The 17,388-nt window shown below is 39.4% G+C and overlaps 2 protein-coding genes across 8 annotated transcripts in view; one reads left to right on the top strand and one right to left on the bottom strand.

Moving 5' to 3' along the window:
* Nucleotides 1-17,388, bottom strand: part of LOC141752035 (dual adapter for phosphotyrosine and 3-phosphotyrosine and 3-phosphoinositide-like) — a 188,980-nt gene that overhangs the window by 168,341 nt on the left and 3,251 nt on the right. Inside the window, exons 2-5 of one of the 2 annotated variants that reach the window (XR_012590165.1) lie at nt 8,458-8,580; nt 7,098-7,231; nt 6,356-6,486; nt 3,859-4,438 (exon numbers count right to left, since the gene is read on the bottom strand). Coding sequence is in view for 1 of the 2 variants with exons in the window: in XM_074609780.1 (XP_074465881.1) it covers nt 4,424-4,438; nt 6,356-6,486; nt 7,098-7,231; nt 8,458-8,580 (403 nt within the window). In the remaining variant the exon portion in view is untranslated. Of the gene's footprint in view, nt 1-2,719; nt 4,439-6,355; nt 6,487-7,097; nt 7,232-8,457; nt 8,581-17,388 lie in introns of those variants that run through there. The other variant, XM_074609780.1, reaches the window with a different exon arrangement.
* LOC141752024 (scavenger receptor cysteine-rich type 1 protein M130-like) overlaps nt 1-17,388 on the top strand; it is an 82,217-nt gene that overhangs the window by 37,428 nt on the left and 27,401 nt on the right. The window lies entirely within an intron of this gene.

The raw sequence follows: 17,388 nt of genomic DNA on the forward strand, positions 1-17,388 counted from the left end.
CCCAGAGAATTCTGCGCTGTTGCCTTGACTACTGTGTATGTCCCCCCATGCGCCAACATCACGTCAGCTATGAAGGTGCTACACAAAACCATCTCAGCACTAGAATCAAAACATCCAAAGTGCTGCTGTCATAGTAACCGGAGACTTAAATAGGGCGAATCTGAAGAGCGTACTTCCAAAGTTTTACCAACATTCAAATGCAACACGAGGCGGTGCCACACTGGACCACTGTTATTCCACACAGAAAGATGCCTATTCATAGTTTTCAGTCACGTGACACGCGCCGCTATCTGGAGGGCAAAACAATGGACCAAGATGGCGGCTCACAGTGAATTCTCCGTAGCAGGGAAGCACAAGCCTGTCAATTTTCCATCTGTTCAAAGCCACGAATATTTAGATCATCTATCAACATCTGAAAAACGAAGATACGAGCACAAACTACAGGTTTTGGGGACTTGTGATCCATATACAGCACCCGCCGCAGTATTTATTTCACTAAAAACAGCAAAGTCGCTGCCAGAACTCCACTTTGGCGATGTTTACATTTATCTTGTGGAGACTCCCTCACCTTACACGGCCGCCAGGATGAAAGCCTACAAAAGTACCGACAGTTATATGTATTTTCGATCTGGATGGGTCAATAATGCTGCCGTTTGGGAGGTGAAGGACAAGAAATTCTTCATTGTCAAAGCAAAGGTGAGTGCTAATTAACTAACGTTAATGTTAGCTAGCTATCTGACGTTGATTCGTGTGTGGTTAGTTTTAGGGTCACTGTAGTCAGCGTTGGTAGGACAGTAGTGACAGGCAGTATTCATTTGGTATGTTTAACACAGTGTCTAATGACATATAAGTCTAATGAAAACTTTTTTTTTCGATGTCAGGTAAACCTTTCCTACAAATTAAATGAGCCGCCACTGACAGCCTGGGTTGTTGTGGAGAAGGAGGGACTGGTGCGATTTGGCCACTGCACCTGTATGGCAGGTTTAGGAGAGGTGTGTTCACATGTGGGTGCCATACTCTACGCTTTGCTAGCAGCTGTTAACAAACTGAGTGGCACTGCATGCACAGATGAAGTCTGTGCCTGGAATGAGCCTAGTATGGCAGCCGTAAGGACAGTAGGGTATGCACCAGGGAGCCAGATAGCTTTCACAAAGGCCCAGAGAAAGAGATCTGCTGATGGTTGCGGTGACCTTCCCCCTGCCAAGATTCCACCTTCAACCCCTGATGAATGCACAGCATTGTACAATATGCTATGTGTATCAGAAGACACTGAAAGGGAACCTGTCAAAAGCTCCATTTTGTCTGTTGTCCCTGGCCATGCAAAGAGGTACATTCCTCGGGCAGTGCAGCTGAACATCCCTGCATCCCTTAACAAGATGTACAAGCCCCAGTACAGGTCACTGTCACACCAAGAACTGCAGGCAAAGAGTGAAGAGATCTTTACAGAGTTGAGCATAACAGAAGAACAGGTCAGACAGTAAATATGGTTGAAGACGTGCATGTCAGGAATATCACAGGGACAAGTAAATAGGATAGCTCAAGTTTAGAAAACATTTTTTTCCACGGAATTCATTAAAGTTGTCTTTTTCACATTTTTCTTCAATAACTCTTAATTTATCACTGTTTTGTTTTGTCACATATCACAAAATTATATCAACCTTATTCAATTTTAGTGCCGTGTCATACAAAAGGAGACAATACTACAATCAAAATGTGCCATGTGGTTTGACCAGAAGGCAGGAAGGGTGACTGCGTCAAACATCCGAGCAGCCTGCCACACGGACCCAGACAAACCAGCTGTCTCCTTGCTGAAGAAGCTGTGCTATCCTGTGGCCTTCAAGGACCCAAACAACAACACACCACATTCTCTCAGGTATTCATATCTACTTTTCACTCAATGAAAGCTTCACACAAAAATGTAATAATCAGAATTCCCAAATATAACAAAACCATAAGAGTGACAGGGAGGGTAAGCATGGCAATGCGCACAAAAGTTTTTGAATACAGCCTTAAAACACTCTTCTTTCACAGCGTTCAGGCTTTTACAAAAACACTTCTTAAATCTACTGTACATGCAGACCACTAGCACAGCAACACGTTTCGAGTTGCACACTTTTCAGGCAGCAATCTTTGGTGCCTGAAAAAGAGTTGCCTCCTGAAAAGAGTGCAGCTCAAAACAAACTGCCATACAAGTGGTTTGCATGTGAGTTTCAGACAGAACAGGCTGTGAAAGGATGAGTGTTTTAAGGCTATATTAAAAACTTTTCTCCCCATCACTTTTGTAATTTACATTCACTTATATCATCTTGCTGGTAATATACAAATGACAATGAATAAATAACACATCTGCAAATAAAGATGTTATTTGGACTTCTGAAAGTAATGTTACTGTGATATGATAAGTGTACATTGTTATGGTAATAATTTCTTACTGTCATTTTATATTTAAGGTGTATATCATTTTTTCTGTGTTTAGGTGGGGCATTGAAAACGAGAGAAAAGTAGTTGAGGAGTACACCAAGATGATGGAAAAGTTCCACACCAATCTCACTGTCAAGAAGGCAGGGCTGATCATCAACCCCCAGTACCCATGGTTAGGGGCATCCCCAGATGGCATAGTAACATGTGACTGCCATGAGATGGGTGTGCTGGAGGTAAAGGCACCCAGCAGCCTTCAGAATAGCACTAGAATGGAGAAATGCAAACAGGACAGCATGTTTTGTCTCCAAGAGGTTGAGGGGAAGCTTTCATTGAAGAGGGACCATCAGTACTTTTGTCAGGTGCAGACTCAAATTCACCTGACACAGGCAAGCTACTGCGATTTTGCTGTCTGGGGACCAGGGAAAGAAGGCAAAGGAGAAATCCACATTGAGAGAATACTGCCTGACACTGACTTTTTTGACACCATGTGTGAAAAGGTTCACATTTTTGTCCAGAAATGTGTCATTCCAGAGCTAGTAGCAAAAGTGTTTACAGCTCCTGTTCTACCAACATCCAATGATACCAGCAAACCATCTGAAAGCAAGGGCTGTTACTGTGGGCTGCCTGTCCTGCAGAATGAAGATATACTTGAGTGTAAATCAGGGATCTGTAAAAGACAGTATATCCACAGAAGTTGTTTAAAACTTGACACCTCGCATTCAAAAATGTCAAGTTGGAAATGCAGTGACTGTAGGCGGGAAATAGCTAAACAAAAGAAGGATAACAGGAAAAAAACATGGAAGTTTAAAGTGTTTTATTTAACACAGACCACATACTTTGAGGAATATGTACATGATATAGTTATGAAAGAGAAATCTGTCTTAAAAACCCAGTTGAACCACTAATAACACAGACAAGTTTTGTTATATAGACTGGAGTGTCTCTCTGTGGCACATATGCTTGTGTCATGACAACATACAGTAAAAAAAAACATACTTGTGTAATAACATACGGTAAAAAATGTTACACTTACAGTGACTGTTTGTAAGAATCAGAAATGTCTTGTTAACAGCGACACCTGTGGCCGTTAAGTCAATGAAAGTCAGCGTCGGGCTCGCGCTTGTGCTTGCTGTAAATAGACATGAACGAGCATCGCTCAAAAGAGTGAGGCGACACACATCAGCTAAAACCACAATATCACTCTATATTTCACCTGCTTGGCAGTAATGTTAGCTGACCAGACGGAGGTCTCTCCATGAATCAGTGCTGATCCTAGTGTTGGCTTTTCCTGCCTCAGCCTCCCGACCGCGGCCGGAGGGAGACACCTGCACCCGGTCAGAGAGGATAACGTAACTCGTTGCGGAGCCCCGTGGACCAATGTTAGTCTCCTCTGTATCATCAGCATGCAGGCATCATATTGCTTGGAACGCCAAGTACCGGCCACATGACTAGAGCACAGCCAATAGGAATGCTCTCTCAATGAAATGACCTGTGATTGGTCAAAGTCTCCCGTCACAGGCTTGATTTTTTAAAGCCTGAAAACAGAGCCATGAGGAGGAGCAGAAGTCTAGTTTTCTCTCAGAACACTTGAATTACAATATGCTGAAAGGGTATTACGGAATTTTTGTCCAGTGATGCCAAATATATACTGCCTACTGCCGATTTAATCTACGTTGTCTTCTTCTACTGAACCTCAATTGGTGATTCCCTTTGTTTCCCAGAATGCTTTTCAACAATCCCCATAGGAGTCAGGACCTTGCTATACGTCCAGAGATTCGCAGCACATTATCAATAGTTCTTTAAGTGTTGTTTTTTTTAGCTCCTTTGCTACAGAGTGAAGAGCGGAGGCCCTCCAGCACTGTGACTTACTGGTAAAATATCTCACTTCCTGCCAGCACTGTGTAAAACATGCAGTCTGAACAAACTCACCAGTTTCCACCTCAGGATCTTGATCCACTCCTCAGCCTCCACTCCCGTCTTTGCACAAAGATAAAATGTCCTCTCAGGAAACACCAGGCTGTGGACACAAAGCGATAGGGAGAGCAATGTTGTGCATTAAAAAGCAGTCAGGACACATGGTTTCATCTCTTGTTTAAGAGTGTCCTTCTTTAAGTTTGTCAAGAAACCTTGCCAGAGTTTGGTTTCATAGTTAGGGTGTGGTTTATTGCCCTACAAAAATAGTTCATCCATGTGTACACATAAAACTTCTTTCCATAAAACTGCTTGGCATTTGGATTTGGAAATGACTGTGGACTGTGACATAAAGAGTTATCACCCACCTATACATCAATGTCTGTCCAAATAAGCATATGAATTCTTATTCTTCTTAGTTATGGCAAAAAAACATGATTTGTCAGGTCACAGTGACCTTTGACCACCAAAACCTAATCAGTTCATCCTGGACGTTCCCTCCAGGCGTTCCTGAGGTATCGCATTCACGAGAATGGGACGGACAGACCCAGAAACGAAATGCCTCCGGCCGTTGCTGTTGCCGGCAAATCAGAGCCATACAGTCTGGGTTCTAGCATAACATAATCAGAACTATTCACTTTGCTGCTGCAGTTAAAATGAACAGAGCTGATACTCCACAACACCTGTTTACTTACACACTTCCTGTTTGGATTGATATCTACTGTAAGTGTGCAGCATTGAAGTTCGTGTAAAGGGTAAAGTGGCTGTATCCTCTAAAGCCGCCGCTGCCTTTCAGGTCATGGGCACTTCTCCTTCCCTCCCCTGTTTCCTTCTGTTCACACTTCCCTTTTTCAAACAACACAAATGTCCCATTTTGCTGCCATGAGGAAGTACAACTCACCGTGCTTTGACTCTTCTGTTTGCGACTCTTCTGATTCTGTTTGCTTTTTCTTCGTATCGTTGGTGTCATCTGCACATATTTTTCTTTTGGTATCCATGCCCATCTTGCATATTTATACCTCTTTATTTTATCATATATTTGTGTGGTTGTTCATATTCAGTTATATAATACTTTATTTCTGAAGAGGGTTCCAGCTAACAATTATTTTCATTATCCATTAGTCTGTTGATTATTTTAAGGATTATTTGGTCTTTAAAATGTCAGATAATAGTAAAATAAAAACAAAGAAACTTGTGATTGATTTAAAAATAAATCTGCTTTTTTTCATCTCCGTAACATTTTCTACAGATACAGACATCAAAACTGTAGTAATGTCGCTGATATGATGTCCATATACAGTCAATAGATCACTTTCACTGTCTGTTGTTGCTGTGACCCGTGCAGCTCGCGTCAAAAATAGGCGAGACCTCTATTCTCTACAAGAGCCGAGCCCCTGCTCGAACCTGTTAACATGGACGCCAAAATAAAAAACAACAGGTAACGCTGCTGCCACGCGCTCCTGAAGTTCCTGGTGTGGCCGAGGCTTTAATGCTCTTGTAAGCCAGTACGATGAGTTCAAAACTCCATTCCCTGGTGAAGACTGAGATGTGGTTGAATGCTCAGCTCCAGCTTGGGGTGCCCCAATAGCCAAACGGTTAAATGGCCTGACGAAGACCTACTGTGGTCAAAACATGTGGGCTTTTTTAATGATTTAGCCACTACAATAGAGGCTTTGTAATATATTTCATTCCTCGTTGCCACTTGGTTTAGTATTTTGGAGTGCCCGGATTGCCTTCCTGTCTCGCCAAATGGTTAAAGGTGCATACCACATAACTCTGTCCATTGTAAGCTATGATTGGACAATCTTTGAGTAGAATGTTTTCAGAACAGTTGATAATGGCCAAAACTATAAATATAATATGCACGTTGTAATAATCCAGAAATTATCTTTCAAGGCTGACTTGAAGAAAGGTGACTTTGACCTCTCCTGTACGTTACTTTGGTCACATCACATCATAGAGGTATTGCGATGTACTTTGATATCAGCTGCTCATTGGTGTGAGTGTGCAGTAGGTGTCTTACCGATAGGGCATTGGGCACCAGATCATTTTCCGTGCGGCCTGTCTGTATGGCTGTGTGAACTCGTACAGACTCGTAGATGGATGGCTCCTCCACACGCCACGGATACGGACACTTCAGCACGATGAGGGTTCCTGGTTCAGAGGCAGAGGCAGAGGGAGGGTTGCAGGCCTGACTACCTCACACATTAAAACACAGAAGAAGAAATACAACATCCATCAACACAACGGACATGTGTGGGGATTTTATAACAATGTGTGTTGCAATGTTTCATGTGTCGTGTGCACCATGCAACACTGGAAAATCAACAGCTTCCAAATGATGTAGTGGGTTTTAAGCAATCCTCTAATACCTATTACACAAACTATTACATAGACATAAAATATCTATTTTCTATTTGAAAGTGCGTGTGATTGAAGGACAATATCCACCCATAGAGTCCAGTAGAGGGCTCCACCTGTGCTTATAGAACTAGGGTTACAATATCGTAACCTTCGATTTGGACCTGAGTCCATCAGTAACTCGACTAAATACCCATATACATTGGTTTTCAGCTGAAAAAAGTGGTTTGGGGATAACCTTTAACCAAATGATCACAATCCAGTTGACACACAGGCCCCCAGGGGAGTCTCTCTCATCTCTCACGCTATGGTTGAACCAGAACAATAGCTTACAGAGCAATGTGTTGGTTGAGCTGGTAACATGCAGTAAGCTTGTTAGTTAGAAGATCTGAAGTTCTGCATACCTGTGTCACTGCCCAGGAGAGGCTGGTTAGCGAAGTGGTTGACAAAGTCATGAAGGGTTGCAAACTCATTAAACCAAAACACATAGCCGTTGTCTTTGCGTGTCATGTGAAAATGCTTGACAGAATCCTTTGCCCTATGTGTCAAATTACAAACAAACAACATTTAATGTTGCATTTTCAAAGTTATTAACATGCAAAAATTCAGCAATCTCAGTATTATATAAGTTCGTTAGATAGTTTACCGTCTTGGTAATGGCTGAGGCTTGTGACATGCTTGCTGTTAACAGCACATATTGGCTATATGTAGCCAAACAGCCCTGTCTTCTCAAAATTGCGTTCCCATACAACAAAACTGTTTCGAGGAAAACAGTTTACAACATTAACCACATGTCTAAAACTGTTTGAAACTGTTCAAAACTGCAGCCGTAATCCAGGACAAAATATGTTTCCCTTGAAACGTAATTGAGAATGCAGTTTAGTTGTATGGGAACGTAATTTTGTAGGAGTTGTTGGCATGTGTTGTAAAGTGCTTTGAGTGGTCGGTAGACTAGATAAGGGCTATACTGTATATAAATGCAGCCCATTCATTATAGCCAGCCCTAGATTAAGGTAATTCACTTGAGCATCTGTTTAAAGTAGGTTCCACACTGTGTTCTAACACCAGTAGGGGTGTAACGATACGTTTTTACAACGATACGATACGATTTACATGGTTCCGATCGATTCAAGGACGATATTTGGCTCATTTGGAGCGATGCGTTACGATACGATACGATTCAATGATTTGAAATCGATACAGTAACTTTTTCAATCAGTGTGACTGTGAAATAAATAGCTGGATACTGGACAGAGCAGGTCACGATTCCTTAAAGTTTTTCTTGTAAGGGAATCAGGGATAAATGAATTATGGATATAAACAAGTAAACAACGATTAATGACAAATACATACACCTTTTATTAGAAAATAATATAAAGTGAAACTGCAGGACCTGCTGCTTCAGTTCTCAAGATACAAGGCAGTGTAATATTTAACAATAAATAAATAAACCAACTTCTATTCAAGTTAAATGAACAGTGGTTTAACCTGCTGCTTACGTCCTCATTTTCAATATAAACAGTAGAGTAATAATAAAGTGATCAACAGCTGATAGTGACCAAACTGCTTGGGAATCATTCCTCTACAAATGCTGTTTAAATAATCTGCCTATAGTAATCCAGTAGTCCACCTGCAGTGTTCATTTGGGGTCTTTTCATACATGAAAACATACGGGATCTACCGCGTCATCACTTAGCAATCAAACGGACCAAAACCATGGTGTATACTTCTTTCATTTGGAATGATGGTGTTAAGCAGACTGACCTGACAGACAGGGCGAAGCAACCTGGTCCCTCATTACTGTTTCTCAGGAGATAACTTCCATCAGTCCCATTAGACAAGAGAAGGGCCTCTGCAGCATGGCAGGACAGGTCATAGTGGTACCACCTTCAACAAATGAAACAAGAAATAACCTGTAACTCAATATTGTGGTGAACTGAGAGGCAAACTTGATCTAGACCTTCTATCTACAGAGCCATATTCTTAAAGGAAAACATGATGCAGTTACACCAGCATGATTCGACAGTTTGGAACCCACACGGTGTGTCTGAAAAGGCCCAGTCATGTGGTTCCTCTGGGCTTTCTCTCCCTATTCTTCATTTTCTGAGAGAGATCTGGGGTGCTCCAAAGCTTTCACTGCTCTGTGTGGAATCCACACTGGTCCACACCAATCACTTGAACACTGAGATGAGAAACAGGAATTACCACATTCACTTGCAATAGGGTGAGCTGCAAGCATTCATGTCCTGAACTGAACTGAACTGAACTGAACTGAACTGAACTGAACTGAACTGAACATAACATCATAAACTGAACTGAAACTCTAATGGAAAGTGGTCTTTTCAAAAGTTGTCTTTGACTTTTTTTTACACAGCCTTAAAAAGCAGCACCAACTTGACAGTTTCACATGTGAGGGAAGGGGTAAAAAGTCAACAGTAGATGCAACATATAAGTGTTGTACATCAACTGAAAGCTGGGAACCTGAAGATTAATTTGAAATTGTATGTCAAGTACGAAATAGAGATTAATTAAAAAATGTATTAAAATACATTGTGAAAGTGTATAAGGGCTAAGAACATTATGATAGAAGTATATGATGGCCATTTCCATGCTCTATTATGTCTCATAAATTGTTGCAGCAATTTTGGGGTTGATACCATTTGTTGCACAGATTTGGTGCTGAATTTAACCATTTTTTACCACTTGAGAATTGATAAGACAAATTATAAAATACCACATTAAGACACCAAGACTTTGAGGAACACCATAGAAAAAAAGCCATGCTGTGATTTGGCATCAAAAACTTTTGACATTTGGAGATTTCTGGTTTTGTATTTCTCGGTGATTGCCAGCACTTGTGTTGTGTAAAATGCTCAGAAACCCCCTTAATTTCAATCTAGCTAGGAAAGCCATCCATCCTCTGAATGCTCTAGGTCTCTAGTTTGTGGCTGTAAAGTTTCATGAGGCTGTGATGATCCTAGAGGTCACCACAGGTCATTTTATACAGTGAGGTCAAGTTTTTAAAAAATGGTCTCACTACAATGAAATGGCTACTATGGGGACTAACATCATCAAACATGAATACAGTTGGGCTCATTGGATCGACAAGAGTCTCAGCTTTACAGTGATACCCAATTTATTTACTTTAGGGACGCCAGTATGCTGAAATATTCAAATACACCATTTTAGTATCAGCAAAAATAACACATTTGTACTGTATGCAAAAAACAGCATGTGATTATCATAAAGTGGGCATGTATGTGAAAGGGGAGACTCGTGGGTACCCATAGAACCCATTTTCATCCACATATCTTGAAGTCAGAGGTCAAAGGACCCCTTTGAAAATCGCCTTGCCAGTTGTTACTCTCCAAAATTTAGCTCAACTTTGTAGCGTTATTTAGCATTCTTCCTGATCAGCTAACATGTCATGGTTGGTACCAATGGATTCCTTAGGTTTAGGAAAGGTTTTTAGTATCATATGATATCAGTATATTTACTCTAGTTCAGAAACTGAGCCCGCTACAACCTCTGGAAGACAGAATAGCGTCCGTCGGAGTGTTAAGGGGTTAAGAAGTGATGAGTAGTTACAGACTTGCATTACATTAGCTCACAGGGTCTGAAATTAGCACCCGTCACCTGCCAAATGCGGGTAAATTGTTGGCAGTAGCGGGTAAAATGGGCAGGCCATCTGCCACTTTGGCAGGCAGGGAAAACGCTAGAGATGGGAATAGAGAACCGGTTCCCGTTAAGAACGGGTTTTACTTGTCCAATTCCTTGGCATCTCATGCTTCCGTGAAAATCGATTCCTCTGTATTGATGCTTTCCCACAGTTACGCAATGACGCATACGCACGCTGTATCATGTTTTCATTCATGTTTGTTTTGGACCGGAGCCATGGCAGAGAGAAAAAAAAGCACTCAACAGCATGACCTTATAAACCTGAGGGGACGCACCCTGTTTTTTTTCCTGATAAAGTGACACTGTGAACAACAAATCAGTGTTGAAATCAACGGGAGGAAAGTTAGTAATGTTAGCTGTTAGCAGCCGGTTGGCAGCACAGTCCTGCTTGGATAAATAACGGAGCTACTAGCGTTACCGGAGGTGCCATTGAGTTACAATTATGAGGCGTTCAAACTCTGCTCAGGAAAAATGACAATTGGGCGAAGGTAAATTACAACTTTATCATGATGTGTTCAAATGTAATCTCGTAAAATTAAGTTGTTGGCAAGTAAATCCAATTGTTTGAAGGAGATGTTTTCACAGCAATATAAAATAGATATTAGAGAGAGAATTATGACTTGTTTAACTTCCTAAATCTAGCTCTAAGCAGCTTGCCAAGATTTTTTTAATCAAAGCAAATATTTAAATAATCATAATCATTTGAATTGTTTGTTTTTATGCAAACAACCACTATAGATCACAATAACAAAGTACAGTACAGTACTGTGTACAGTAACCTCCCTGCCCCAGAAGCTACGGTGTAAATCGAACACTGTAATTTACCATGCATATGATGTTTTTTGTGTAAATATATTGAACATTGAATGACATCAGATCTAAAATGTTATTCCTTCATTTAGCACAGAGATTTCAAAAGTGGCAGATACAATTTCTGAGTGGCAGACAAAAAAAAGTACTTGTCTGCCACAGTGGCAGGAAGTGAAGAAAGTTTTTATTTCAGACCCTGCTCACAAAAGATCATCTTAATCAGTTCCACACAGAAAGGTTGAGAGATTTTAAAGTTAGGGAAAAAAGACCGCTGGTATCAGATTGCTACTCACCCTCAGTCTGAGTATGTGCATAGTCGATATCAGGGTAGGAAATGGTTTGGTGTATTCATATATAGATCACAAAAAATAGGGATGCAACAATTAACATTGCATATAAAATAATCAAAATGAGGTGCAGTGTAACAAATTATGTTCCAGTGTTGCATGCGTTAGCCTGAATCTGATAAAACTATCCAAATGCATAAAACAAAACAATCAGCATGTCGAGCAATAAAGTTCATTCTTGACAAAATAATCTTCACACAAGGTCCACTTACTATTTATTACTTCACAGTCTTCATCAGCGGATTGACTCTTCCACTGATGAAGACCATGAGATGAGGTTGAAAGCTCTGGAAAAAAAGCTTTTAATAACGGTTTGCTCAGAAATATGAATTTGGACAGAAGAATTATGTTTGACGGGATATCATCATACTACAATGCCTCTTTATTATAATAATAATTAATTAATTAATAAGCTATAATACTGCAGCCCTAGCAGGAACTTGACTTTCAAGAGGGGAAATGGGGATGATTTTTGCAGTTAAACAAGCCTCAGACTGTAAGACAGATGCAAAGGAAACCAGTAAAGGGATGTGAAAATAGCTGAGAGTGCATAAAAAAAAAAGCATCTTGGGAAGTTTGTAAACACAGCATAGAAGATTATGGACAGCGGAGTGATTGTGTGGATGCTCTGTGTGTTCATGAGTGAATTTATTCATGCTTTACATGCACCCAGCAAATCACTGTTTAGATTTAAGCTCTAAGTATCATCTTTCAGCACTTCCAAATCAAATCAATATAACTACCATGCATTTAACCTTTGACAGCTTAGTGTTCAGTGTCACAGAGGTGTTGTAGCAACTCAAACGTAATAAGTACATTGTTTATTGAGAAAGAATCCCCGACAGGGCGATGCTGCACAACAATGACCGGCTAACTGTACATTATCCCGCTTATTACACGGCTACTTACTGAAGAAATCAATATTTTGACACAAAAACGGTCCTCCAGAGTCCAACATCAGAACTGCGCCCATAGCAACGGTCTGCACAGTTCTGATGTCAGACTCTGGCGGACCGTTTTTGTGTCAAAATATTGATTTCTTTTTTATTACGAGAAAAAAGTAGTAACATTACGAGAATAAAGTAATAACTTAATGAGAAAAAAAGTCGTAATATTACGAGAATAAAGTAATAACTTAATGAGAAAAAAAGTTGTAATATTACGAGAATAAAGTCATAACTTAACGAGAAAAAGTCGTAATATTACGAGAGTAAAGTCATAACTTAACGAGAAAAAAAAGTCGGAATATTACGAGAATACAGTCATAGCTTTAGGAGAAAAAAAAGTTTTAATATTACGAGAATAAAGTCATAACTTTAAAAGAAAAAAAGTCGTAATATTACGAGAATAAAGTCATAACTTTAAAAGAAAAAAAGTCGTAATATTACGAGAATAAAGTCATAACTTTAAAAGAAAAAAAGTCGTAATATTACGAGAATAAAGTCATAACTTTAAAAGAAAAAAAGTCGTAACATTACGAGAATAAAGTAATAACTTAATGAGAAAAAAAGTCGTAATATTACGAGAATAAAGTCATAACTTTGGGAGAAAAAAAAGTTGTAATATTACGAGAATAAAGTCATAACTTTAAAAGAAGAAAAGTCGTAATAGTACGGGAATAAAGTCATAACTTTAAGAGAAAAAAGAAAACAACACGCAAAATTACTACTTTATAATATTATGACTTTATTCTCATAATACTGCAATTTTTTTCTCGTAAACCTATGACTTTATTCTCATAATGTTACGACTTTATTCTCGAAATCTCAGATTTTTTTTTTTTCCTCAATGTGGCCCTAATACTCCGTCGTACCATAGACCTACAATAATGATAAATAAAAATGAAAATGTAAACAAAAAACAGTTATTTATTTCCACTATTTTTTTTAAAAATCCACAGAGAGCCACTGGAGAGGGGCTAAAGAGCCACATGTGGCTACGGAGCCACAGGTTGCTGACCCCTGAACTAGAGGGTTCCTCTGCTTTAAGAAGACAAGGAGAGTACTCTTTCTTAAAATTATTACATTATGCGCTGAATTTATTCATTATTCAACTTTTTTTTGCTTAGTTTATAATGTAATAATGATCTAAAAACACAACACACAAACAGCTGTTATTATGTTATGTGCTCAAGGTTTTATTACATTATGTGCTGATTATTACATCATGAGCTTTTATTACTTTCAAATTATTACAATTTGCTCAGGTATTACATTATGAGCAGTTATTACATTATGAGTTGCTGCAAATGTTCATTCAACTATATCTCTATCACTGAGTTGTAGTTAGTGGTGGTGTTATATTGGACTGTCATATACTGAGAGGCGTTTCTAATGTTTTGTCCACCCCCATCTAGGCTACATGCATGAGGGGGCAGAATATTAGGCACATCTCAACACCAATTGAACATTATAGGCTTAATAGAATTCATAGCTGAGCTATTGTTTTGCATATTATTACATTGGATCAGAAAGGTGTTTCTCACTGAGTGTTCATAACATCCTATTTCCCAGTATTTTTCAGTTCAATTCAATTCAATTCAATTTGTTTTATTGGCATGACTGTCAGGTGAACAATATTGCCAAAGCGTCAATTCAATAATAAATAAAAATAAAAACAAAAACATATATATATACATATATACAATTCATTAAGCAAATTCCACTGATGAAGACCATGAGATTAAACCACAAACGAAAAATGGAATCACGTGGTGCTCTGTTTGTTTTTTGTTTCCAAACGAAAAACGAAAAAAACAAATTAAAAAAACGATCCGATTTTAGTTTCTTCAAGTTTCTTTCTGTCATTTTCTCTTTTGAATCGAAGAGCGGAGAACGGCAGTCACGTGACCCGGACGTTAAGGCAAACATGTCAAAATAAAAGCCAAGAAGATAGTTTGGTCATTCTATAAAAGTGTAACATTATTTAAGCACAGGATCGAGGTAACAGTAAAAGATAAATAGGCTAAATAAATACATACTGTACCTAAAAAAGCCGAATTAATTATATATCCTAGACACATGCACTGTGCCAAAATCATGGAAATTCTCAATAATTAGGCCTGTGCTAAAAAAGCCAGGCGCAATTAAGCCAAATGATCTTCGGCCTATCGCAATAACCTCCATATTGTGTAAAACCATCGAATGAGTTCTTGCCAGCCACCTGACCAGCACAGTGGCGACTAAGCTAGATCTGCTCACAGTTCGCTTAAATAAGAGCGACAGAGGCCCAGATGACGCTGTGCTGACTCTGCTTAACACAGTCCACAAAACACCTTATGCATCCTAAAGGTTATGCCAGAGCTTTATTTGTGGATTTTAGCTCAGCTTTTAACTCAATGAAGACGCATATTCTCCTGAAAAGGCTCATTGATCTCAACATCAACACAGGGTTAGTTGTGTGGATCAGAGGGTCTGTGTCAGGGAGAACATGTCAGAGATGCTCACTGTGAGCACAGGCTGCCAAAGGCTGTGTTCTTTCCCCTGTGCTATTCTCTCTTTTTACTAATGAATTTATGATCAACGAGAAACATTTTAGACTGTTTAAGTATGTGGATGACATGGCCTTAGTTGGCCTTTTACAGGAAACAGGCCCACTAGGTGAAGCTGCCTATCTGGCCCACACTACAGCTTTTTTTTTACAGATTTCTAGGTGGCTAGTGTGACACCCTTCAGACATGGTGTCACACTAACCAGTTAGAAATCAATGTGGCCGAGAAGAAAGAATTAATCATGTGCTGCACAAAACAACATCTGATCACAGAGCCAGTTTCACTTGATGGCCAACATGTTGAAACTGTGGAACACTTTAAATACCTTGGTACAGTCCTGGACACCCAGGTGAGCTTCTCTGAAAATACAGAGTATATTTTCAAGAGATGCTCACAGCGACTTTATCTTCTAAGGAAACTTAGTGGCCTCGGTGTCAGCCAGAAGAGTTTAGAATTAGTGTACAAAACTATTGTAACCTTCCTGCCTGGTACGGTCACCTGCACTGTAGATAAAAGAATAAACTGTCAAGGATTGTGTCAATGGCAGGCAAAATAGGTGGTAAACCCCAAAAGCCCTTGACTCAACTTTTTACAGAAAGGACGAGGAAGAAAGCGAGGAGTATCCTGGCAGATAGCTCCCATCCTCTCTGCAGCCAGTCGGGAGGCGCTATAGAGCCCCTCTGGCAACTAAACATGTGTTTAAAAAGTCTTTCATCCCAACTAGTGCCATCAATATTCTTACCTCAACACAGTGACTGAGCAGATCTGAGCCACAGACACTGATATGAACTGTTTTTAATGTGTAACATAACCTGTCTCTGTTTTTTACTAACTGCTGTCTGGTTTTTAATGTCTGTTGTTTTCTGTGTTTTGTGAGACGAAGACAAATTTCCACCCTGGTGGACAATAAAGTTTGATTGTATTGTATTGATCAGATCATATTGAGGGGCCGTCAGCTTTACAATTTAGTTTGGAGGGAGATTCGGTATCAGTGAAGTCAGTGCATTTTATGAGTAGGCCTTCTGTGACGTTACCCACCACAGGGGTCAGAGGTCACCACTCCTCAATCCCCAAGGATTTTCTTTTCAGTCAAATTTTCAATTTTGACGCATTTAAAGATGAAAAGTCAAGTCAATAATCCTGGTCAATGATAGATAAGTATGGTTGATCAGCATGTTTGCCAACCTTCAGACATCATAGTCTAATATGATGATTAATCAGCCTGAGTTCACTAAAAAACTGAAATCACTAACTTTCTGTATTCTGTTGGGTGGTTTATGATGCTTTTCAATCATTTCTAGTCTATTTGGTATAATATGTAATTTAGTTAATTTGTTCGACATCATGATAATGCTGATTTTTCAACCAGTGGTTATGACATTAATGCCAGCTAGACAGAATAAAGCTCTGTATGTCATGACAATAGAACTGTACTGAAGGCCTTTCCTTTATTCTGGTGACTCTTTACAGCCATCTGAAGACAGCAGGTATCTGTTAAATCTACAGTATCTGGAGTGATGAAGTGGCCTTCAGTACAGTACTATTGTCATGACAGACAGAGCTTTATTCTGTCTAGCTGGCATTAATGTCATAATCGCTGGTTGAAAAATCAGCATTATCATGATGTAAAACTACTCGACTACAGCCTTCCTAATGGAGTGAAGGGATCAGGTGGAAGTGTCAGGTGTGTTTTTTTTGTGTCATAGTGCTTCTCACCTGCCGACATAAAGAAACAGCCCATAGTAAGGGTGCGAGAGAGAAAATTGTCAATTATGTGAGAGTTCTGTATAACATCTGTAGAGACCCTCCCTGTTGTATAACATCTGTAGAGACCCTCCCTGTAATTTATCACACTCTTTTTGGATAAAAGACATTCATGTGTTAATGAAAAGAACAAAACAAAACAAATATCTATTTACGTAGCTATGTACAGTATGTATTTATTTGTGTATTTATTTAGCCTATTTATCTTCTACTGTTACTTTGATCCTGTGCTTAAATAATGTTACACTTTTATAGAATGACCAAACTATCTTCTTGGCTTTTATTTTGACATGTTTGCCTTCACTTCCTGGTCACGTGACTGCCGTTTGTAACAATAGGATTGTTGGTTCCTAGTTGTTGTTGTTCCGGGGAACTGTTAGAGTGTGACACAGACAAAGTAACGCTAGCTGGAGCTGAATTAACATGTGGACTGTCGTACTGAATAAAGTCACAAGTAAGCAACTGTAATGCTTTAACCGTCCAGTCTGTATGGTTAGTGAAGAACGGAACAGATTGAAACACCGTTCTCCGCTCTCCGATTCAAAAGAGAAAATGACAGAAAGAAACTTGAAGAAACTAAATCGGATCGTTTTTTTAATTTGGTTT

This window comes from Sebastes fasciatus, chromosome 15 (genome assembly GCF_043250625.1).
Source record: "Sebastes fasciatus isolate fSebFas1 chromosome 15, fSebFas1.pri, whole genome shotgun sequence".
In the NCBI taxonomy this organism is placed as follows: domain Eukaryota; kingdom Metazoa; phylum Chordata; class Actinopteri; order Perciformes; family Sebastidae; genus Sebastes; species Sebastes fasciatus.